Source organism: Mus musculus, chromosome 6 (genome assembly GCF_000001635.26).
Source record: "Mus musculus strain C57BL/6J chromosome 6, GRCm38.p6 C57BL/6J".
Classification (NCBI taxonomy): domain Eukaryota; kingdom Metazoa; phylum Chordata; class Mammalia; order Rodentia; family Muridae; genus Mus; species Mus musculus.
In genome coordinates this window covers 50,292,747-50,317,863 of record NC_000072.6, presented here as the reverse complement: position 1 = coordinate 50,317,863, position 25,117 = coordinate 50,292,747, and the positions used below count along the sequence as shown (strand labels likewise).

The 25,117-nt window shown below is 45.3% G+C and overlaps 1 protein-coding gene across 13 annotated transcripts in view; it reads left to right on the top strand.

The window, feature by feature from the left end:
* Positions 1–24,537, top strand: part of Osbpl3 (oxysterol binding protein-like 3) — a 163,028-nt gene extending 138,491 nt beyond the window's left edge. For all 13 annotated transcript variants that reach the window (XM_030255598.1, XM_006506630.3, NM_001347213.1 and 10 more), the window contains 7 exons: positions 5,169–5,232; positions 8,473–8,551; positions 9,429–9,573; positions 14,703–14,847; positions 16,814–16,940; positions 18,426–18,548; positions 20,703–24,537. In XM_030255598.1, the coding sequence (XP_030111458.1) occupies positions 5,169–5,232; positions 8,473–8,551; positions 9,429–9,573; positions 14,703–14,847; positions 16,814–16,940; positions 18,426–18,548; positions 20,703–20,799 (780 nt within the window). In that variant the 3' untranslated portion in view covers positions 20,800–24,537. The remainder of the gene's footprint in view (positions 1–5,168; positions 5,233–8,472; positions 8,552–9,428; positions 9,574–14,702; positions 14,848–16,813; positions 16,941–18,425; positions 18,549–20,702) is intronic.
* The last annotated feature ends 580 nt before the right edge of the window (positions 24,538–25,117 follow it).

The following is a 25,117-nucleotide window of genomic DNA, read 5'->3' as shown; positions in this document are numbered from 1 at the left end:
ACCTGAGAGAATGCCTGGTTATTGTTCTCATGTTTAGAGAGAACTTTTAAGCATCCTTAAATATAGAGTGTTAAGAGGAGTGACAGAGGCCCAGGAGGGAGGATAAGATCTGCTGTATCCCCCTGCTAGCACTGGAGGCTGAACACTGCTGTGAGACAGAAAACAAGCCCTCAGGCAGCCTTATGCTGGCTTTGCTGTCCTAATGACCACTGGTCCTGATAGAGGCGGAGCCACATCCTCCATTTGGATTTTAGCCTTGTGACTTAAGTGGCTGCTGCATTTAGTGTGCCCAAGAAAAGCGAGCCTCTTGGGACTGGGATGCTACCACTGTCTGTATTTGCTATGTATTTGCTGGGACAGGTGGATTTCCCCATTAGCAGATTATGTGAGAAGCAGGATTATTATCACAGGAGAGTATTCAATGTGAAGATGTGCCTTCCTTCTGCCATAGAAGTAGATCAGAGTTCAGGTCAGAGTCTCCTTTTTATGGGGTGCTGGGTATATCTCAGCTCAGCTCTGCACACACACACACACACACACACACCTTCCTCCTGTTCTTATGCAAGTCCTCACTAGATGACTCACTGTTATATGAAGCCCTCTAGCGTAGCATATCTAAGACACAGCAACATCCTTGTCATTTTATGTCTGTACCTGCTTGTGTGGCTTTTCGGCTTCTGACCCAGGAGACCGTCTGCCCCATGGAGGCAGCATGAGGCTATACTTATCCAGTATGTGCAGGTGACAAGCTTTTAAAATTTGGGAGGATTCTGTGGTTTCCTGTGACCTCTAGCAGTACAGATGTCCAAAGAAACATAGTAATGATTTGAGTAGGGGCCCCAGTTTAAGATTGCGTGTGTGCACGTGCATGAGCTCATGTGCATGTGTGTGCACACACTTGTGTGCTCAGGTGCTCTTGGAGGCCACAGGGACCACTGGATCCTTGGGAACTGAAACTATGGGTAGTTATGCGCATTTAGTGTGGGTGTCGGGAACCAAACTTGGGTCCTCTGCAAGAACAGCAAGACCTCTTAGCTGCTGAACCCTCAATCCATCCCCCTTTACAATCTTTCTTTTTCATGGCTTAAGATGTAATAATAACAGAGACTGATGAGGTTATCTGAGTACTCAGGATGCTAAGGCAGGAGGATCACAATTTTGGCTAGCCTGGGATACCTATTGATCTTGTTTCAAAAACAAAGAATCAAGATTAAATAATTACCAAAGACTCAGCAGTTTGGGCTACCTCTTCCCGTGCATAGAGAGGATTCCAACCTCAAAGATCAAGTATCGCCTGTGAATGGGCCCTTTCTATGTGCGTTCAAAAGGACAAGCCCTAGACTTTTCAAACTGCTTGGTATCTTGTAGTATTCTCATCTGAAGATACTGAGAGCAGATGTTAGCATCAGTATGCTGAGGTCAAAACAGGCTCTCTGAATTTGCTTTACAAAGAAATAAATGCAGCACAGAAAGGTTAGAAAGATTGGATATTTATTTACCTTGAAAGTGGATCATGTGGAAATGGACAATCTGAGAGACTTGTTAGGAGGATTCTATAAGAATCCAGTTAGGACACAATGAGGGATAAGCAGTCAGGGTGAGAAAAAGTAGTCAGATTCTGTATCTATTTTGAAGTTTCAGCAGGTAGACTGTGACTTTTTTAGTGATTATTTGGGGGTCCTCACATCATGTATCCTGATTGTGTTCACATTCTAGTCTTCCCACCTCTGTCCTCTCCCCCCTTGACCTTTCCTCTCAAAAAAAGGGGGGAAGGAGGAGGGAGAGAGAAAGGTCTATTTTGTGTTGTTCATGTACTCACTGGAGCATGCTCAAATTCCTAGTGGCCCTACACCTTGCCTTCGTGGGGCAGCTGGCCCCGCCTCTCTCCAGTGGTTTCTGGCATGGATGCAGGCAGAGAAAGATTTTTTTTCTTTAAGTGGTCATGAAAAGACATCTTAATGGTGTGCTGTGGCTTGAAGCAGTACAAGAGAGACATCTCTGGATGCAGTCCCTGCTGTGCACAGAGAGAGAGCACAGTGTAGGGTCTGGGACCAGATATAGCACATCGGTTGGGAAGGTGGTAGGCAGCAGGTTCTATGCTGAAAGCCCCTGCTTCCTAACTTATAAAATAAGGTTAGTGAAGACAATTAAAATTCCATCTCGCCCAGGCCAGGAAGAGGTCACTCAGTGTAAAGGTGCCTGCCTCCTAGCCTGATGATCTGGGTTCGAGTCCTTAGACCACACTGACACCTTCCTACAAGTTGTCTACTGATCCCCACATGCTAACACATAACACACAAACTGATGCAAAAGAAGTTTAAAAAGTTAAAAACACAAAAACCTATTTTCAGTTCATCTAAAGGCAGTTGACCAAATACCATTTTATTGATCTGCTATAGTGGCTTTAAAAGATCATATCTGTATTCTTTTGTTTTGTTTTTGTTTTGTTTTGTTTTTTGTTTTTTGAGGCAGGGTTTTTCTATGTAGCCCTGGCTGACCTAGAACTCACTCTGAAGACCAGGCTGGCCTCAACTCAGAAACCCGTCTGCCTCTGCCTCCCAAGTGCTGGGATTAAAGGCGTGCGCCACCACTGCTCTATATCTGTATTCTTATCAAACGTATATATCACAGGATCTCCTTTAGCCCCTATGGGCAGTATGCTTCTCCCTATATAGAGAGGAATCCAATGTCTTCCATATGAACCACATGCTTCTCCCTGTTTTATAAGATTTAAAATGATTACGGAGCAGGCACATGGTGTTTGTATACCATAGTGTGCTTTGAAGTTTATATTCGGTGATTTTCATAAGTGTCCCAAGTTCCTGGTGACGCTGTATTACTCGTTCCTACACTCCATAATGAAGATATGTCAGGTGAATAGAGACCTGGGGTTGGAGGAGTTAAATTTTTCTGATTTAACTGCATGCGATCCTGCAGTTTAAAAACTGACTAGACTATTTTGAGAGCTGTCACGTGGGAGAAGGGGGAATGATAAAACACTTTGAAGCAGAGGACTGCCTTGATTATAGGAGTTGGGTCCCTGAGCTAGCGAAAAGTCCTCTCCAAACCTCCAGAGAGAAGCAGGGGTCTTGCTGAGTCAGACAGCACATGGGGAACTAAGATACATCAAGCAACAGCAGGGTTCCGCCTCCTCCTTCCCATAGCCGGGATCTCATTGAGGAATCTGAAGGTGTGGGTGCTGTTTTTGTCTCTGTCTGCTCCCCAGTCTGTCAGTTAACACCGTGGCAGGCTGTCTGGGGATCCTTCAGCCCTGCAGCTCTCCATGTACCCATATAAGGGATGGTTTGCAAAGCAGGTTCCTCAGCACAGGTGGGCCCAGAGCAAGGCGTATGAGTGCCTGTGGACTTATTACGCCACCATCCTGTTTCCTTACACACATTCTCATGCCAGGTAGAGCTGTGCACTGAGCCGCTAATGTGTGCTTTTGAGAACAATTCAGCCACTTAACACTGAGGCCCCGATCTCTGTTTTACTTTGCAATCCCTTTAAAAGCTGTGGTTTGGGAAACCTGACCCATCTGGTTTCAGCCTCCATCTTGTTCATAAGAAAGACTTTGGGTAGGTACTCCGAATAGAAGATGTCTCTGTTCACAGCCATTGAAATCAGATAAATTTCTGGAAGAGCACTGCCAATATGACTGCTTTTGTTTTGTTCTGATGATCTGTGTCAACAGCACATGGCTCTGAGTGCTACTGAGATAAAGAAGAGAGGGCACACAGCCCCTCTCCCCCCTTTTTGTTTTTAGCTTCTCAATTGATGGGTAAAGCAATGGGGGGCCCCCAGTGACAGTCTGCTTTGAAGATCATCCCTTCTAGGATGTAAATACTTAATATTTCATTATATATTGATGATAAATAAACACAGTTTTCCTTTGTGTGTTCATGTGTGTTTGCACATATGTATGCATTTGTGTGTGTGTGTGTGTGTGTTCATGTGTTGCCGGGTGCATAGTGGAAACCAGAAGAAAACCTTGAGAGGTTCCTCAGGTGCCGTCTACCATAGTTTTATTGTTTTTCTGAGAGAGTGGTCTGGTACCCATCCAGTGGCCTGGGCTGGCTGACCAGTGGATCCCCAAGCATCTGTCTCTCTCTCCCCAGTGCTGGGATGACAAATGCCTGCCAGCATGCCCATCTGGGTGTGGGTTCTGGGCCTACATTCTGATCCCCACACTTACACAACAGTCACTTCATGGATCGAGCCATCACCGAAGTCCCAACACATTTCTCCCCTTGACGATTGGTGAACTTTCTTCAATGGCTGTGGTTAGCTCTGCTTGACAGAGATATTATTCTTAAGAATTATCTAAGGGGTCAGGGAGATAGATGGCTCAGAGGATAAGGGTGCTGGCTGCCAAGCCTTTGGACTTTGAGTTCCATCCCTAGAACCCACAAAGTGAAAGGTGAGAACTGGCTCCCACAAATGGTTTCCACACTTGCCAAATGAGCCATGGTATGTAAGTGTGTGTACGTACATATACACACACATGCACAATAAGTTAATGAATAAATATATGTTGTTGTTGTTGTTTTAAGAACTATCTTGGGTTGACCTCATCAGTGACTTAAGAGTCTGGACTTTATGATTCAGTTTTCTGAGCCCTTAGGGAGACATCGTATTTTGTTACTTAGAAGTAGCTGTTCTACCCAGTACAGAGGAACTCCAGGGCCAAAAAGGGGCAGTGGGTGGGTAGGGGATTGGGGGGGGTGGGTATGGGGGACCTTTGGGATAGCATTGAAAATGTAAACGAGGAAAATACCTAATTAAAAAAAAAAAAAAAAAAGAAGTAGCTGTTCTAAACAGTGACTCTGACCGCTTAGTCAGAATCCTTGCAGGTCTTTTCAAAGCATATCAAACACAGTGCTGGCTGGGAGGGTGCAGTCCTCAGACATCCCTGTCTTTATGTTATACTGTTCAAATCATGCCTGTGTCTTCATCACCTGAGGGCTGGGCCAAGCTTCTGGGAGGCTTCCAGCCACAGCTTCCTTCCCTCCAGAGTAGAGGAGCTGGCTATGTCAAGAGTGCCCCCTAGAGGACACCTGGGTCCAAGCTGCAGCCCTGCCCCTTTGCTCACTCCTCAGCTCAAGGGAAAGGAAGGGCAGGCATAGCAGCTTGTACTCAAACTGTGTTTTGTCCCTTGTCTCCTTCAGGTCAGCCACCACCCACCTATCTCCGCCTGCCACGCTGAGTCCGGAAACTTTGTTTTCTGGCAAGGTAATGTGCTGATCCGTTTGACTGCCACCTTCATAGCACTAAAGGTTTTGTTTGCTCCAGGGATCCTCTGTCCCCATCGTTCCATCTCAGAGCTTTTTCTCTCTCTTTCCCTGTAACTTCTCTCGGAGTGCCTCACTTGTTGAAGGATTTACAAGGTTCCCAGCTTTTTAGCAGAGGGTAGGCAGCAAATGGGTTTCTTGCTTTTTAAAAATTTAAGTCTTAGCCGGGCGTGGTGGTGCACACCTTTGATCCCTGCCTCGGGAGGCAGAGGCAGGCAGATTTCTGAGTTCAAGGCCAGCTTGGTCTACAGAGTGAGTTCCAGGACAGCCAGGGCTACACAGAGAAACCCTGTCTCAAAAAAAAAAAACAAAAACAAAAAACAAAACAAAAATATGTCTTGTTTCTAAAATTACAGTTGACACCTGACTTCTATTCATCTTTTTTTTTTAATAATATCTTTTATCCACTGAACTTTTCCCCATTTATTTGGTGTCTGTGTGTCTGCACATGCACACATATGTGTGTGCGTGCGTGCGTGCGTGCGCAGGTCAGATGATAACTAGCAGGTCTGGGCTTTTACCTTCTGTCATGGTTTGGAAGGATGGAACTCATGGCATAAGTGACAAGCACCTTTTCCTGCTGAACCATCTCACTGGCCAGTTTGTTTGTTTGTTTGATTGGTTGGTTGGTTTTGTTGTTGTTTTGAGTGCTGTTTGGAGGAGGTTTTCGTCTAAGTTTTGTGGTTGTTGTCATCTTGCTTTGTGTTTATAGTTTTTGTCTGGCTTTGTCTTTGCTGTTCTCAAGAACATAAGCTAAAAGGTTTGGGAAAGGCAAGCAGGGTGGTGGTTTTGGTATTGATGTTCCTAAACCTTACATTTGGAGATGGAGGGAGATGGAAAGTTGTTCACAAAAATAATGCTTCAGATTTTTCCAAAATGAGTTAGTTCTGTAAAATGTTTATTTATTCAGAAGGTTGGGGTACAGTAAGAGAAGCTGAGCGTCCCAGGTTTTGTTTGTTGGGGACGGAGGCTCACGTAGTCCAGGCTAGCCTCAGATTCGCTTTATAGACTAGGATGGCCTGGAACTTCTTATCCTCTGGCTTTACCTCCTGCAGTGCTGGCTTCCCGGCATGCACTACCACACCTGGTTTACACAGTGCCAAGGACTGAACTTCAGGCCTTGTGCATGCTACTACGCAATTACCAACTGAGTTACAGCCTCAGCTCCTAATCAGCTTTTAAAACATTTTCTTTACCAGCACTGTCATTTGGTTCCTGTGCACTCTTTATACACACTGACATGGGCACATATCGTTGTGATACTTGAAACTACAACAGCACACTGTAACACTTCCCACTCACTCTGCCTGGAGGCTGGCAGTATTACTGGTTGAAAAGTACAAGTTAATTGTTTCTTTTCTTTAATCTTTTCTATCGATGCTTGATATTAGATATTGAAGCTTCACCTAAGATCTGTCTACTTTTCACTAAAACCCTCTGGAAATGTTTCTCATAAGGCTCCCAAGCTTCCACCTGATAAATCTCGTGGGCCCTGTAAGTGCTTCCACTTGGTTTTCATAAAGTCTGCATTTTTGTTTTTAACAAGAGAGCCTTTTCCAGATAGTCCCTGGAGGCCCCTGTGTTACTTTCCTCCTCACTCTTTCCTGGGTGGTTCCACCTGTTTCCTGGATATAAGATCCTCAAGTCTTCCCCATCTCGTCTCACATTTCTCTGCCCTTTAACTGGGTTGTTTAGATGTTTGTTGTGATTATAGATGTAAGTGATTAAAGTGTGCCTTGCTTTTATTTGTCAAATCTGTTCCTTGTTCCCCCTTTCCTCTTTTTATGCCTACTTTTGAATTAGTTAAATATTGTCTCTATGTCCATTTGTCTCTTCTGTTGTATTATACCTATAGCTCTTTGTTTTATGCCTTAGTTGTTACTTCAAGATTCATGTTATGTATCTTTAAGGTTTTGCAGTCTGCCATCAACTGGCATTATTATATACCAGTTTAGATGCATTAAGAAACATAGCAAAGTAAACCTGCCCTTTGTAAGATTGTGTGTGTTATAAGTTGGCAGTGTGTTAATGTCTTTGCTCAAATCCAAATCTCCATTTTCCAGTTTTCATACCAATTTTATTGAAAAATACTCACACACTGTATCATTTACCCACTTAAAGTTTATAAATTTGCGATTTTTTTTAACTTAGCACAACTAATTTTAAAATAGTTTCATCACCTCAAAAACAATTTCTTTGGCAAACACACTCTCCCAGCCTCCTTTAAATCCACCATTTGCAGGATTTCTTTGGAGGAATCCACTCACCTGCCTCACCTGGACCACAGGCACGCATCTCCTAGCTGCTCTGCTTCTGCCTCTCCCTACATTTCTTCTGTCTCAATGCGGTGAACAGTCAGGGCCTGCTTCACATTCTCAGTCTCCCTTCTCCTTCTCAGTGTCAGCATCCGCAAATTAGGACGACTGACATTGCTTCTAAATATTCCCTCCTTTTCTCAGCCTGTGCCTGTTTGCCCCTCCATTCTCCATTTTTGCTGCTTCCCTTAAGAATCTGCTGCACCACAGCTGGGGGCTGGACTCACTCCTGCTTGTCCCCTGAGCAGCCACAGTAGCCACTTCTCTTGCCACCTCACTCTTAACCCCTCCTGCCCATGTCCCGTTCTCCGTATGGCTTTGATTTTTTTTTGCAATTTTTTGTCTCTTCACACTGGTTCCCTGAATGTTTTCAAAGAGGACTTATTAGCCAGGCTTGCAGAACCAAGTGTTTCCTCAATCTGACCTTCTGCTCTAACCCTCAGATAATCTCAGACCTTCAGGACACAGCCACAGTCGACTCTCTTATACCTCTAACCCTGTAAATACTGTTTTCCCAACACCGATTTCTCTATGCTTCATGAACTCATTTGGATTCTACAAAACCCTGTTCACATGGCCCCTTCTGAAAAGCCTCATTCAAGGCTTTTGGTAGACATACAGCCATCCCCCCCACCCCCACTCCATCTCATGCTACAGCACACTAGAATGGCCTGTGTTTGTGTGACCGCAACTTTTTTCACCCCACTTTCATGCCATTGACTCTTTCAAGAGGACTTTGTATTACAGCTTTGCTTTCCTGGTTCTGTTTTTGGGGTGCCCAGTTGGCATTTCTAGCACAATATGGAATGAACAGTGTCTATCTAGCTGTCTTGTTCAATACTTGATAATTTGATATTTCATTTCAGATGTGAGATGGAAAAATAAATTCTGGGGTAAATCCATGGAAATTGTCCCGATTGGCACAACCCACGTGACTCTGCCTGCGTAAGTTTCTCTATGTTAGGAATGTTAGCTCTCAGGCCAGAGATCTACATTAGGGGCGGGATGCCTCACCAACCCCCTGGCTTGGAGTCTGTGTTTTTTTCTCTTTTACTCCATCTGGCGGTGGGTTCTGGTAGCCTCCCCTGGCAGTCTCAAAGTCTAGTGATTTCTTTCACTGGATGGCAGCACCTCCTTCGGACAGCAGCTCTCTAAGCTGTGTAAACATTCATTTCTGCTTCCTTCTGAGATAAAAGGTCATTTTCTTGATCATTGTGGTCCTGCCTCCCTGTCAGAATTCCGAGACCCCAGGACCCTAGGCCGGGCTGTGGGGAATCACATGCTGCCGTGACCTGTGACTGTTGGTCAGGCTGCCACACCTTTTTTGTCACTAATGCCCTCACCTGCCTCCTGGGATGTGTGGGAAAATTAGATGTTATGTACAAAGCACTTAGAATATTGCTTACTATTTTCTCACAGTTGCTACTTAACTCTGTAAGCAATGCCTGCGTTCTTCTTTTATGGAAAAGATATAATGTGTAATTAGCAAGATCTGAGAGCCTGACCTCCACCCCATGTTTCCCTCTAGTAACATCCCCTTCATATGGGGATCTCAATGCTTCGTCTGTGGAAGGGCACGACTGGTGGTCCAGGAGGCCACCAGCTGCCACTGAAGCCCCCAGTGCCTTCAGGAGGCAGGAGGGTGGCAGCTGAGGTATTTTCTGGCTCAGGAGTCTCAGCTCACATGTCACTTGGAGACGTATTTGATGTGGGGTCTGCAGATGAGGGATTCGTTTCCTGCCTCATTGTATAAATTAAGATGGCTGCTGCAGCCGTGGCTGGCTCTCCTGGGAGCCATCTTTGACTTGCTCTTCTCTTTCAGTTTTGGAGATCACTTTGAGTGGAACAAAGTAACCTCCTGCATCCACAACATCTTGAGCGGACAGCGATGGATCGAGCACTATGGCGAAATTGACATCAAGAACCTGAATGACGACTCCTGCCACTGCAAAGTGAACTTCATAAAGGTACCTTGAGTGAGCGCGCTCTGATGCTGGCGGGCTGAGGCAGTGCCATGTGCCCAGGGCACGGGATGCCTCCCACTCTGTCACCTGCCTCGCCTACCATCTGCCCCGAGGGCAGAGCCTGGGAGACTCTTGGGACCATGACACAGATACATGACGACATTACGCTAAGTGGATAACCGAGACATGAAAGGGTGTATTCTTTATGATTCTGATGATGTGAAAACCCAGAAGAGCCAAATTCATAGAGAAAGAGAACAGAGGGGTGGGGGTATCAGGGGCCAGGTGGAGGGAAGGATAGGAAGTCTGTGTGTCATGGGTTTGGAGTTTCTGTTTGGGAAGGTGGAAGAGTTCTAGAAACAGATAGTAGTGACAGTTGTAGAACATTGTAGATGCACTTCATATTGTTGAGCTGTGTTTTTAAGAACAGTTAAAATGAAGCCAGGCTTGGTGGCGTGTACCCGCAACTCCAGCATTTAAGAGGTTGAGGCTGGAGAATTGGGAGTCAGAGAACAGTCCGGGCTATATCATGAGACTCTGTCATGGAAGAAAGAATTAGGTGAGGGGACAGTTGTGCTTGTAAGCTTTACCACAGGAAAAGACATGACCAGCTGTCCCATAACAGAGCTTTTCCCTCTGTAGCGGTAAAATGGGATAGACCGCTCTGTGCTCCAGGGGGGTCGCGCACTTCCAGCCACCTGCCCAGGAGCTCTTTGGATCCTAGAATAAAAGACACACACACACACACACACACACACACACACACGCACGCACGCACGCACGCACGCACACACACACACACACACACACACACACACACACACATTAGCTTAATTTTTAAATGCCTTGGCTAACTCAAAGGCTGGACAGTTCTAATCCTCTGCCCAGCTATCATAGATTTACCTCCAATACTTCTGACTCAACGCCCTCTAAATCTGTGATCTATCTTTGCTGCCCTGTTCCTTCTGGGTGGCCCCCTGGTCTTTTCTGCCCAAGACACTTCTGGGCAGCCCTTCTGGGGGGGGGGTGCACATTCCTTCTTACCTACATTTCGGATGATTTTCCTTCTGCAGCTCTAAATCGGATCTGTCTCCCTCCAAAACCTGGCGCTTCTCCTCTCCTCTCTTCCAGTTCCTAGCCTGTGCAATCTAAAAGTTCTGCCCCTCTCTCTCCACCCAGCCATTGGCCGTTGGCTTTTTATTGATCAATCAGAAAGCAATTGGGGACAAAGACCTTTAGCATTTGGACAGGCAGATTCCCTGATTAATTCAAAACATTCAAACCAATCCCCAACATCCCTTCTCTCTTTTTAAGTAGAAGTCTGCATCTTTTCAGTAGCCTGCAAGGCTCTGCACCATCAGCACTGCCCACTTTCAACCCTGTAATGCACGCACATACCAGGGCCTTCACATGCGTGAGGCACATGCATGAGGCACGTGCACACACACCCTCATTCCTTCCCAGCTCCTGCTGCCCTCTCACCACTGTCTGCCTCCTCAGCCACCAACCACATTGGCCCCTCTTGCCTCACTTCCCCCTCCCCAGCCTCCTCTTCTGATGTCACCACCTCACTCTGTCTTCAACTCTCATGATCAAATTTTCTTCAAGATATTTGTTAGCACTGGAGTTAGTTAGCTTACTCGTTATTTCTTTACCTGTCTGTCTCTGTCCCTGTCTGTCTGTCTGTCTGTCTGTCTCTCTGTCTCTCTGCTCCACACCCGTAGTTTCACAACAGTGAAAGTCTGCTTGTTCCTGTTCATCCTCCAGCCCTGACTGCCACTTGATTCAAAGCACAGAGGCTCGGAACCTTACAGATAAATGGAAAGGCCACAGATGCAAGAACATACGTAGGGTCTCTCTCCAACCTCTTGGATTTTCGCCCCACCCCTTTCTCTCCTAGAGTCTTCTTTCTTTTAAAGCTTTCTTGTATATGAAGTTGCTTGAGAGCAAAAACCCTTGTCAAAGATGCTTGTACCTGACTGCGATCAAAATCCTGAGTCTGACTTCACCGGATCCTCTGCACCACCTGTAACCCACAGGGTGCATTTGTGAGGTTGGCTGGGTTTTTTATGATAATTTATAAGTCAAATGAGGTTGCAGACAGGCATAAAACCAGCAATGACAGTACTTCGTAGAAAATTTCAAAGTACAAAAATACTTGGAAAACTTTGCCTACGTGTTTTTCAGAAAGAAGCCAAAGGCAACCTGGGGCATGAATGTGTCCCTCTAGTCCAGGAAGAATAGCTGTCCACATCGGCTCAAGGGAGTGTGCTCACTTCCTTAGCTACCGTCTACTCCGGGACCAGAGAAAGAATGCGTTAATGTGTTTGAGTCCAGGTTTGCCTCCAACCCAGAGCAGTCCTCCTGCATCCATCCTCAGATACTGAGAGTACTAGTGTGCACCATCATGCCCCATTCTACAGGAAAGAGGTTTGGTTTTGGAGATGAGCATCAGACATTGAAATAATTCAGCCACAGATGCCAGACACGTTTGGGGACATGGCTGTCTCCTCTGTGACTTCCCATCTAGCCGTCAACATTTGATTTGTTGATAAATATCGTAAATGGAAAAATCTGAGCCCTACTTCCCAATAAAGGTCTGGCTCCTTTCTTCCCTGTCACTTTTACATGGCTGCAGCACTCACTTTGTAATTTCCCCGTTCACATCTCCAGGCTGATGTGTCCCACCTCTCTTTGCATTTTACCAAAGCCTGGAACTGGCAGAAAACGACCTGGAAATGTTACTCAGATTTCCCGCTTTCCAAATATGGCTGTTGTTTCCACTGGGAATAGTGCTGGGGCTTTTGATTTATGGAGGAATGAATGCCTTCTGTCCATGAGGAATTTTAAGGGTGGCCAGGCAGTTGGAGATTTCTGAAGCATCACCTTTAGGGAGTTAGTGCTCCCTCTGCTGGCTGCCGAGTGGTACTGCATAAACAAGGCTGAACTGAGCTATGGGCCTGGGAGATGGGATGAGCCAGGACTGAGGCAAAATAAGCCACAAGCCAGGCTGCCTCACAGACCACCATTGATAGATACTGAGGAAGTAGCTTGTACAAGGGCCCTGCTGCTGGACTGGGCCTAGAATGGAGGAAGTAGTACAAACTGCGATTTTATGCAACCTCTTTAACTGGTCTGCAAATGACTGTTTTCTTCAAGTAAAAAGAATTATGAGTTAATTTTAAATTGCAGAAGTGAAAGCTCCCAGGCATTAGTCACAGTGACATGGTGGAGCAGCACCTAATGCACTGGCCAGATAGCACTTGCAATGTACTCGATACTTGGCAGAATCTAAGAACTGAGTTTTGTGTTCCTGTGTCACGTGAAACAAAAGTAGAAAAAGTCCATCACCTCTGCAAATGTGCGTTACTGGGTTACAAGCTGCAAATAGGAAGTTAACTGCAGTTTACATTGGGTAGCAGAAGTTTTGTTCTGGTTTGGTTTGGCTGGTTGGTTTGGTTTTGTTTAAATCCAGAGCCTAGCTAGGCTGTGGGAGGAAGCTAGAAAGCGGAGAAATAAAGCCACATGTTTATATTTAATTGATTTCAAAAAGAATCCGAGTAACGCATGGTGAGAAAGGGCAGTTTCTTCAAGAATTCTGTTGGGACAACTGGATTTCCACATGCAAAAAAGGAAATATTTGTAATCTGATAAGAACAAAGCATAAAATGGAACTCAGTTGCAAGGAAACAGTGGGTGAATGGAGTGTATGGACGTGCACCCCAGTCACACCAACCCTGGGGACTCAGGAGAGTAAGGCAGGAGGACATTGTAAGTGCTGTATGGCAAGATCCCATCTCAGAGAAGATGCTACGGAAAGTGCAGCAAGCCGGGCTTGAGGTTAGAAGCTTTGGTTGCAGGCCTTCAGGATCTGAACTTGGCATCCAGAACCCACGTGGTAGGAGAGAAGTGACCCCTGAAAGTTACCTTCTGACCTCCATGTGTGTGCTGTCACACACACACACACACACACACACACACACACAGACACACACACACACACACCACTGTTTTCAACAAAGGCAAATAGAGCTAGAAGCACAGCTAGGTGGCAGTGAGCCTGCCTCCCAGAAAAGGGGGAACAAAAGTACCTTTAAAATCATCCCTAAAAGCGAACAGCCAACAGCTGAGTGGACGTTCAGTATCACTCGTCATGTCATTCAGGAAATACCAAGTAAAACCATTGCTTAGAACAGCTGGCACCAAAATGCTGAGAGGAACTGAAGAGATGGGAGCCCCTGCACACTGCCACGGGATGGGCGTTAACATGGCCTTCAGGGAGGATGGAGGTCCTCAAAACACTAAGCTTCTCTGAGTAGACAGCCAAAGGACATGAAGACCCAAAGAGCCATCTGCACTCCTGAGTTCATGGAACCGCTGTTCACCGGAGCAAAGGGATCAGCCTCGGGGCCATCAACACTTAGATACGGCATCGAGGCAGAATGGAATACGGCTCAGACGTAAAAACAATGAAGTCCTGTCATTTGCAATATATACATAAAGGAATGTAGATACTGTGCAAAGTGAAATAAGCCAGGCCCATAAAAATGCCCCATGACCTCATCTGTAAGTGGGACAAAAAATATTGACTCCTAGAAACAGGAAGTAGGGTGTTAGTTACCAGAGGTAGGGTTGAGGCCTAGGGAAATTACTGATCAAAGGATACAATCTCTCTGCAAAGTCAAGAGAGCCATTAACAATGTATCTATAGACTTGAAAACTGCCAACCACTTTCTCAAGTGCTCTCACCTAAATAAATGTGAGGTAAAAACATGCTAATTAGCTTGAGTTAGCCATTCCACAATGTGTACATAGTTTAAAATATTTTTAGATGATAAAAACATATAATTTGTATTTGTTTACAAAATAAACAACCCAGAACGGGCCATATAGAAACACTATTGTGGCGTTATTTTTTTTTTTCCTTTCCCTGGAGACGCGGCGTCATTAAGTCAAGGCCAGCCTCTGATCCATTCACCTTGCAGCTGAGGATAACCTTGAACTCCTGCCTTCCTTACCGAAGAGCACCCCTACACCCGGCCTCACATCTTTATCTTGCTTCCTTTTTCTTTCACAATACCTGTAATAAGTGAATACCAGAGTCCCACCCAGACTTCTCATCTGCGTCCTAGGCTAAGTACTGGAGCACTAATGCCCACGAGATCGAAGGCACGGTGTTCGACCGCAGTGGGAAGGCTGTGCACCGGCTGTTTGGGAAATGGCACGAGAGCATCTACTGTGGCGGCGCCTCCTCTTCCACATGCGTCTGGAGAGCAAGTGAGTGTCGGCCAGACCCCAAGCTTATAGCTGATGAGTAGCTGCCTCAGGGCGGGGGTGGGGGAGCGCTGCTCTGTGTCTAGCTGCCATTGCTTGAATGAGGTTAGTGCTACTGGCCGGTCTGTCAAATCCTTCTCATGCTTACAACAGCATCTCAGTTGTTCTGGGTCCTTGGGACCTCAGAAAGGAGCCACTGCCAACCCAAGGGTGGCCTGATGGGCTCTAGGGGTTCACACATGGCACCATAACAGGCCTTGTTGGAATAACAGCAAAACGCAAGTAATTCTGGAGCAAACTGTCCGTAGAAATGACAGAGTGGCCTAGGCTTCCCAAAGCATGCAGGATCCCCCAATTGCTCCAACCCCAAAAGCCTCCCCAGTCTCCCCCTTGTAGTCCCAGAAGGACACTCCCCCTGGAGCACTTGTGTCAAGAAAGTGGTGGAAGCCCCGGCTGTACCAGCAACCCTTTCGTCTTCAGATCCAAAAAGAGCCTGTTTCCAAGTTGGAGTCGTTTTCTTAAACCGTTGTCCTGAGATGAGGCCTTTAAGAATGGGGTTAGTCTGTTTAAACGAGGGAGAGAAGGGTTGGGGGTTGAGGTGGGAATTTAATAATAAGTTGAGGGGTGATGGCCCCGTGTTGTTACCTCTGCAGCCTACTGGAATCAGAGACACAGACCAAGGAGGAAACATGTAACACACGTTCACCTGAAGTTGGGCTTGTGTTCTGTTAGGAAGAGATGTGACTGTAGGGTCAGTGGTGTCCCTTACAGGAGGCTGCAGCCGCATCTTCTTCCATCCTCAAGGCTGTTGTGGAACTGGAATAGTGTCCCAGGAGCTGCCGTTCTAGCTTCAGAGGCACCCACAAGGCTGCATGCCAGTCTCTCATTTGCTGACAGCCTCTCGTGGGTTACTGTCAGATCTTCACCATTCTTCCTTGACTGTGTCTCCACGTGGGCTTCCAGCTCCCCTGGCCCATGTTGGAGGAAACCATCTTCCCTCTGGTGGGCGGGGGTCTCGGCTGGAAAGCACAGCATGGAGCTTCGCTCTCACGTTCAAGCTTAGGATGAGATACCCAGAATGGCATTGGCTGCCAGTGAGTCTTGAAAGCTTCGAAAAGCGTGTCTGTGGCAAAGTTCACGGAAGACATTCCTATGTGGATGTGTGGCCAGCAAGGGCTAAGGCCGAAAGGGAAGTTCTGGAGTCTGTATTGGATCTCCCTGGTGTGCACCTGATCCTGATTCTTAGCTGAGGTGAAAGTTAGGGCAAATTAGAATCTAGTCTTCCAACCCTGCGATGTGAGATTTTAAGGGTTGAGGCTTGATGAAGAGAAAGTCAAGGAGGAAAGAAAAGAATACTCGTATTGACCACCCTCAGGGCCAGCACAATCGCAGCTGCAAGGGCTTCTAGTTTCGCTGTATGAACTTGGTCCTTTTGCAGTGGGAGTTTAGCTGGTTAAGATAGGGCCTTCTGACTTTATTCATTTGATTTTTAAAACATCATTGCATGTGTGTATGTGTGTATGTGTGTGTGTGATATGAGTGCAGGGGTATTCATGACAGCAAAAATGTGGAAGTCAGGGGACAGCTTTGTGCAGAAGTCAGTTCTTTCTACCGTGTAGGTTCTGAGCTCAGCTCATTAGTCTTGAGTGGCATCTCAGGAGGCCCCTGGTGTGTATATTTGAATAGCAAATTCTGTGATAGTTCATACAGTATGGATGCTTCACAGCACTGAATAAATTCACTACAGGACCAAGGCAAAGAGACTGTGAGTCCCTGCGATAGAAAACTCAGACAGGCAAGTCTACGGAGAGACGCGCGGTAGCCGCTTGTTAGTCAGAATATTTTAATAGAAATGGAACAGTTTAGAGTTAGAGATGAAACACAGCTGATCTGAGATGAAAACGGTGGCGGAATTAAACGAACATAAATGAATTGCGAATTAGACCTGGGTGGTTTATTTCTTTTTCAGATCCCATGCCGAAAGGCTATGAGCAGTATTATGGCTTCACACAGTTTGCACTAGAGTTAAATGAAATGGATCCTTTGTCAAGGTCTTTATTACCACCCACCGACACTCGGTTTAGACCAGATCAAAGGTAAGGATTTTTTTTCAAAGATCTTTCTCTCCAGAGACATTTAAAACAATCGACAAACAGTGGTATTCACAACTGCCTGGCCACCTGGAGTCTGAGGTGGGTACTGTCATCAGAAACACAAGGGTAAAATGGGGGCATGAAATGCTTGCACACCAGGACGGAACCATTTCTATTGAAGTACCAGGAAAGAGGAAGCAGTGGGGGCTACTTTGAAGACTTTCACTGCGTGTAGTAATAAAGAATTTACTGTTTATTTGGAATAATGGAAGCACCCTGCTTTCCTGACCCATCGATTTAAATTTCTTTTTAGTGCATTTGGATCTCACTTCTGATTCATGAGCTGTGTGGTCTATGACAAGGCTTTCCATCTTCCCCAACCTCCGATTCCTACTCCGTAAAACAGAATAATACCCCCCCAACCTTCTGAAATTGAGACTCGAAATCTAAAGGCCACATGAAAGGAAAGATGGCTGTGTACAATCTAGATTTGTGTAAGAAAGCCTTAATGGCATACCCAAGCTCCAAGACAATGATCAACATGAGTCTGTACTTACAACCTTACAGTGCGGGTTTGGTCTAGAGTCAGGAAGACATCACTCAATAGGGGAGAAAGTGGACTTGGGAGAATGAACAGTTCACAGACAAGAAACTCAAATGTTTCTTAAACATGGCACAAAAACCAGGTGAAAATACCATTTCTTAGACTGGCCAAAAAAAAAAAAAAAAAAAAAAAAAAGATGGCTGGTAACAGCATGCTATAATATGGATTATATATTATAAAATATTATATGATATAAAAGGGATATATAAATTGCTTGAACTCCCTATGAAGTATAGTTTTATAATATAGCAATTAAAGATTCGCTTTTGTCCAACAATCCTAAGTCTGGAAGTTTCTTGAGCAGATACACTTCCCTGTGTATAAAGGGCGGTGGTCCTAAGTCATTCACAGCAACATGAAGTGTAAACACTAAAAATAGTAAGCGCAACTCAATGCCTATATGTAGAGCATGTAATTAAGGTACATCCACAAAACTGAATACAGCTTCTAAAAATGAAGACGTCCAGGCGCTACTGTGCACAGATCTCTACGATCTGTTGTTAAGTAAAAAACAAAGTAAAACAAAGCTGTTTTGCCACCATTTGTGCCCTTAGAACAGAGGAAGGAGTAAGAATATCTACTTATAGCTGAAAACTATGTACCCAAGAAATGAACATTTCCTGTGATGTGGGGCTCCTGTGATGGGAGAGCGAGGGAAGAAGACAGACATGGGTTTTTCGGGTTTCCCTCTGGATAGAAATCTTGAACCCTGTAACTATCGCCTGCTCACAGCGGGGTCAGCCTCTTCCTGACTCAGAATGCTGCATCGAGGTGGGAGGAAGAGACTGGGTGCTGGAAATTTGAATACTCCGTCGTGTACCCAGAACTGGCTGGTTGTTATATTTTCAATGCACAGTCCTTTCCTCTTTGCCCTCAATCCCCAGGCTTCTAGAGGAAGGGAACATAGAGGAGGCTGAGGTTCAGAAGCAGAGGATCGAGAAGCTGCAGAGAGAGCGGCGGAGGGTCTTGGAGGAGAACGGTGTGGAGCACCAGCCCCGGTTTTTCAGGTTTGTGCCTGGAGGAGGTGGGGGTGGGGTGTACTTCTTCATGACTGTCCCAAAACAGGATTGGGGACTTCCCCTTTGGCTCTCCTGCTCCTCCCCAGTGGCTCAGCACTGCCTCCTTGTAGCGGAAGAAGGGACACGTTCAGAGCTGGTCCCAGTGCTGGGCCATCTTGTCCCATTTGCAGCTGAGGCTGCTGGCTAGCATGGATAGATTTCTCAGGACAGGCTAGTTGATGACAGCCCTGCTGTAGGATGTGAAGTACCTGGGCCTCGAATCAGCAGTTCCAATACACTTGTGCTTGAGTTTGGAAGGCCTGATTGGTCTTCACTCTTCACATAACTTTCTGGAGCTAGGCATGAGTGACTTACAGTCATACTCATAATGCCAGCACGAGGGAGGCTGAGGCAAGAAGATTGGTAAGAGTTTGAGTCTAGCCTGGGCTACCCTGTGAAACCCAGTCAATCAATCAATCAATCAATCATTGAGAGGGTCTTGCTTAAAATATACTTAAAATTGTAAAATGGTTGTGAGCAATTGTAGCTGTTTATCCGCTCTTCCCTATTTTAACTGAGAAGAAACAGAAGCCCAGAGAACACAGGAGTTGAATGAGGAGCCGGTGGAATCTTCCAGATGGGGCCTTTGCCCCTCCTGACAGTCTTGGCAGAGCTCGGTGTGATTTGGGGGTTTGGTTGCAGCTTTTGTAGCAGATGCAGACTGGAGGGTCCACTCCTGTCCAACAGCCAGTGGTTTATTGTTTGGTGTGGCCCCAGGTTTATTTATTGGTGTGGACAACAGGGGCAGCTTTTGGAAGGCTGTACGGACTAATCTCAGCAGCAGGACAAAGGTCTATATTCCAAAATACTGAGAGAGCCAGTCCCAGTGACACAGACCTGTAATCCTAACGCTCCGGAGACTGAGACAGGAGGATTGCAAGTTCAAGGCCAGCCTAGGCAAGTTAATAATGACAACAAAATCAAAACCGTGCCTCTGAAAAAAATAACTAAAATATCACTAAGGACATAGGCTTTATTCCTAATGGAGATAATGGCGGCTTAACTGCCTGTCAGTGGGGCAAGTGTCATCCATACCCACAATGGAATATCCCTCAACTGTCTAAAAAGGGATGGGAACCCCAATGGCTGAGGTCAACAAGCTTACCCATAATAAGCAGATGGCAGATGCTGCTGGCTTGGCAGACCACAAGGCCTCAGCAATTAGCCCAGTTGTTCAACATGAAAGCAACCATGGATAATATTTCAAGAAGAGGGTAGGGCTGTGTTCTAATAAAACAATATTTCAAAGATTATGTGGAGCTTGGCGCGTGGCTTGTTGATAGAATTCTTGGAGAGCATTCATGAGACCCTGGACTTGGTCCCAGCGTCACAAACACAGGCACTGGAGGCTGAATTGGGTCCTTGACCTTAGTGTGCTGGCTCACAGAGGGACAGTGAAGACAGACATCACACGCGTTACTGTGTCAGTGAGCTCCAGTAGAGACTGTGGTGTCAACCACCCAAGGCTAGAGCACCGCCCAGGCCTGTGAAGGGAGAGGAGGCAGTGTGTGTGCAGCCCAAGTGTGTGTAGCTTCTTCTCCGGCAGAAGAAAGCTGACACCATCACTGCCCGGAAGCAGACGTGAGGCTGGGAGGTAGGGCTAACCAGAAAATGGTAGGCTCTGGATCCTTTTGTGCCCTTTGAATTTCTATCTATGTAGGAGATGATCTTTTCCCAGAGCCCTAAACCAAAAGTTCTCTCATGACTGTTACGGTCCAGTTCCTTTTTGTTCATTCTATTTGGCTTTATGCTAACTTAGACTGACCTCGATCAGCCTGGTTGATTGGGTAGTATTTAGTTGTTCCCAGTGTGGTGGCTATCAGTCCAGTCTTGTTTGATGTACAGCATACAGAGAGAGGGTGGATGGGGACACACACACACACATACAGAGGGGGCATCCTTTTAGAAGCACCACCTTCCCAACTTCCAGGCTTAAGTATATATCAGAAATAAAAAATGTTTGTCAGTCTTTGGACACCACTCAAATACCCAAACAAGAACAATGAATTTCTCTGGAGTGATGGTGGGCAAGCAAAGGAAGGAGGGGGAGAGAGGAGGTCATAGCGGACTCTAAGAGAAGCTGTCTCGTCTCATCTCTCACAGGAAATCCAGTGACGATGCTTGGGTAAGCAATGGGACCTACCTGGAACTGAGGAAAGACCTTGGCTTTTCCAAGTTGGACCATCCCGTCTTATGGTGAAATGTAAAAGAGAAGGAGATTTCCTGTAACTTTGCCCACATTTGCTTCCGGAAGCAGCGCACAGCTGTCTGTATGTTTAAAAGATAGCATCTAGAATGATCACTTGTGCTTAGCGTAGCATTGTAAGCGCTGAAGTATATATTTTCTTCAGTAAGTCTCTTTAAAATTTCAAGTGTTATCATGATTGTTTATATGAATGTAGAACACCTCGGTATTTCTTTTTATATATATAAACTATTTAATAAAAATGAAAGATTGAATGTTAATGTGTGGGTTACAAAAAAAAAAACATTTAACACTAATTTTCCAGAGGTAAGGGGGAAATTTCAAATTTATGCCTTATAAAATCACACTGGAAAAAAATTGTCCCAGATGCGTTAAGAAATAATAACACCCAGGGATACTCACCCATGCATAGCTACCCAGGGTTAATTGGTAGCTGGGATATCTTTTCGCCTCAGACAGCTCTTCGATTGCTCATACAGAACAATTCTGCCGGTGCTGAAGTACCAAGAATGTTTTCATTTGCATTTTCCTGGTTAAGAAATCTGTATAAAGTTAGTGAGATGCATATTCTTTATATAAGGTGGGCATCAAGCAACCAGAAGTGCAAACTTCCCTCCCTTTACTTCTGTTGCCTTGTGTATAAAACTGCCCCCAGCTTGCCTAGAGACGTTGCCTTCATCAGAGAAGACTCCATTAATTCAGTGTCCCAATGGTGTCCTAGGGAGGCAGCAGACGTTTCGTTTGTCCTCAGTAAGAGCTGAATCCTTAAAAATTTAAGAAACTACTTTCAGCTTCCTGCTCCACCCCTGGCTTGCAAGCCCTCTTTTTGGCCCCTATTGAGGATGAAATGTCTCTCATTTAGTATAAACAGTAACAGCCCACGGCAGTGTGACCTTCTAAACTTCAGCGAAGTCACTGGTGGCTTTAAATAACCCAGCGTTGTTCCTCCACACGGCTTTGGTACTCTCTACCTCTTACCGAGCACCGCCCTTTTGACCTTGTATAGCCAGTTTGACCATCTGCCTTATAGACAAACATTGCTGTTCTTCTATGTCGTCCTCTTGAGAAAGCTGCAAGGGTTTACCTCTTTCCTTGACTCTCTTCTTATTTGTAATACTCTGAGTTCTGCATCTGTCTCAGACAGGAGCTACCAAAGGGAAACTGTTGTTCTTATAAGTGTCTTACTTTAAATCATGATAATAGAATGTGCACAGTAGCTGAATTGTGTTATCAAAACAACTCTGACTTCTGCCCAGAGCACATTAAAACCAAAGTCTGATTGTTAAGCCTTTGACTCGGATGTCTGTAGCAGTTCTATGAAACATTGCGTGTAATGATAGGGTAAAGAGATTTCTATAGAACGAATTTGGGAGGCCAGTGAGATCGGCTCGGCAGGCACAGGCACTTATTGTGTGAACCTGGCACTGGGTCCAGTCTCCAGGACCTATCTAAAAGATAGAAGGAAAGAGCCAACTCCCAGAGTTGACCTGTGTCACACCAGATAACCAACTGCACTGCTGAAGTTTTCACAAGTGGAGTGTTGAAGGTGAATCAGTAGTCTTTGGAGTCTACAAGTGACTGTCATTTTAAGCAACTCATTAAATATTGGTTCATTTTTTTTCCATGTTGTGGAGACACCAAGATGAACGCAGCATGAATCTCATTTCCATTTCTAAGCAGCTGGGTGGTGCGGCGATTCTTTAGTTCCTGTTTTGTTTTTTTTCCTTTTCAAGCGCTATCCACATCTGACCACAGGCTGGAGATGTAAGCAGGGATCTCGGCAGGGAAACAAACCCGAGAGGACACGTGGGATTTCAGCAATACTGACTGTGAAGTAGGCCTGCTCGAGAGGCCGCCCCAAAGGAGAAGGAAAATGACAAAAAAAAAAAAAAAATCCCACAAAATCGAGAATGTATCCCCAGAATCAGTACAGCCAGTTGTTTGAACATTCTTAAAGTATCTCGTGGTATAATTTCTGTTGACTTCAAGCTTTAATTTGGATCCACACCTACAGCTGACCCAAATGTCTCCTCTGTAGTCATCTTATTTGGATCAGGGAGAAGCATGAACAAAAATATGTTCCAGAACCATGTGCAAGCTCTGTAAGTCACTGCCCGTGTCTGGATGAAGGGCTTTCGGAATGTAGATGGTCAGGAGGTGCATGCTGCTATGTGAATCTTAAAACTCCCTGCTGGAGGGAGGAGGCTGCTACATTCCTCTCGTTCTGTCTCACACACTCTTCCTCCGAGTTTGTGTGTCTAGAACTTGGATGTTTCCATAAGGAAAACAGAACTGTGGTATTGTTTCGAGAAGAATTAAGTAAAGTTTAATCTTTCTGAACTCCTGACTTACTCCAGTACACAATGCCAATCGCTGCACCATTTGATGTGCATGTTTCAGCCCCTTTCATTCTAATTATCCTATTTCAAGTTTATGGTAAGTCACAGATGTTCTCCCAGTAGCAGGACCTTGTGCTAACCACAAACTGCACCTTCTCAGTACTCACAACCCCGATCTGCAAGGTATCGTTAAGGAATGAGTATCTTCAGTGTGGCAAAGGAGTAGTGTAGTTCCCTCCACAGGCCCTGTCGTAATAAAAGCCTCAGTGCAGCTTCTTCCTGCAGTTCACATCTTGATGCTAGGATGCTCCTGGTACTAACTAAACATTGGCAGTTCACATCCCAGACACCAGGGGTCAGGTACTAACTAAAGAGATGGAATGCAGTGTGCTTTTTGAGACACTAGGGGGAGCCTGGTATTAACTAAACAGCTTGCCATTCAACAGTCTCAGGAGGGTTCTTGTACTAAACAGATGGGGGTTCACTCTAGGTCATAAATACAATTACCTACTAAGTAGCAAGAATGCCTCAGCAATCCCCAAGCCTTCCAGTGCCTCTGGGGGCTTCCTGATGGAAAACTACACAAACTGAGTTTTTTAAATGTTAACTCCACTTAGGCTTCTGTTTTCCTCATATCCTATTTTTAATTACTTCCAATAAATCATTTGCTCAGCCTTCTAGCACTGTCTTCCTTTGTATTTGTCAGATTTATGATGCATTGTTTCAGTCTACCCTTAAAGAAGTCAAGCCAAAAATAGAGGTGAGGGCTACTTTGCTTCTTAATGTAGGCCTACTGTGCACACCACACACTCTCTCTGAGGGACTGTAGCTATTAGATACTGTCCTCACACCCTCGAGCTACCAGCCAGGGCTCTAAGTTGCTCTCGTGATCTTAGTTAGAAATACAGGCTACAGTGTTTGGTCAGAATTTATTCGAATGTCTTTATTTTTAATACCAACATCAGCATAAATCTATTTTTGCTAGTAGATCAAAGCTATTTTCACACGCTCTGTTTTCTATCTTGTATCGATCCTGCGAATCAGTGATTATCTTTGTTGGAAAACCTTATCAAATGTGTCTGCAAATCAAGATGGTCTAAAGTGCAAGCCAGTTTTTTGTTTGCTTGTTTTTGAAACTGGGTTTAGGGGATACAGTTGTCAGAAGTGACTCATTCGCTTCATTTGTGATGATTTTTTTTTAATCTTCCTCTGTTAGCCCACAGGACATGTTTTGGGGAAAATGATACTTGTAAATCTTCTATTTAACCATTTGTAAAATCTAAATCATACCCCACTCCCCACTCCCATTTCGATTCTCCAGCGGCTCCTTTTAGTTTGTTGTCTTGCCCTACTGTGTAGCTCACTGACTGAGAATAAAGAATACAGCAAAGGCTGCCTTTGTCTTTGTTTTTCCTGGCTGTGTGTAGCTGTGGTTGACGGAAAGGCAGCAAGATGCTGGCTAGAGTCTGTCTAGAAGAACATAGCTGCTCACCTAAAGTGATGCACACTGAGACAGTGACTTGGGAAGACCTGGGTTGCTGTAGTCTTCTTCCTGGCATTTCCCAGCATTCTCAGCTCTAGGAATAGGCACTAGAAGCCAAAGGATCCCCTACTCCACCCACCTTACTATGCTATGGAAATACTATTTCCTCTGTGTCAGAACATGAAATGGAAGAGTGCTAATTGATTATGCCTGTGTAGTCATACAAATCGTGACTGACCTATGCACGTCCCTCTCTAAGGTGCGTCCCTGAGCATCCAGTGAACTCCATTTGGTTCAAGTTGGTGTGTCCCAGCATTGTTTACAATAGAGTGGTGCTAAAGAATATCTGAAAAGCAGCCTAAGAACTTTGAAATTATTGGCCACTGTTTGCTCATGTTGGTATTAAAGCATCATGATCCAGACAACTGAGGAGACAGTTTGGATAATATACCTCAAGTTTAAATCTTCAGTCACGTTCTTACTATACCCC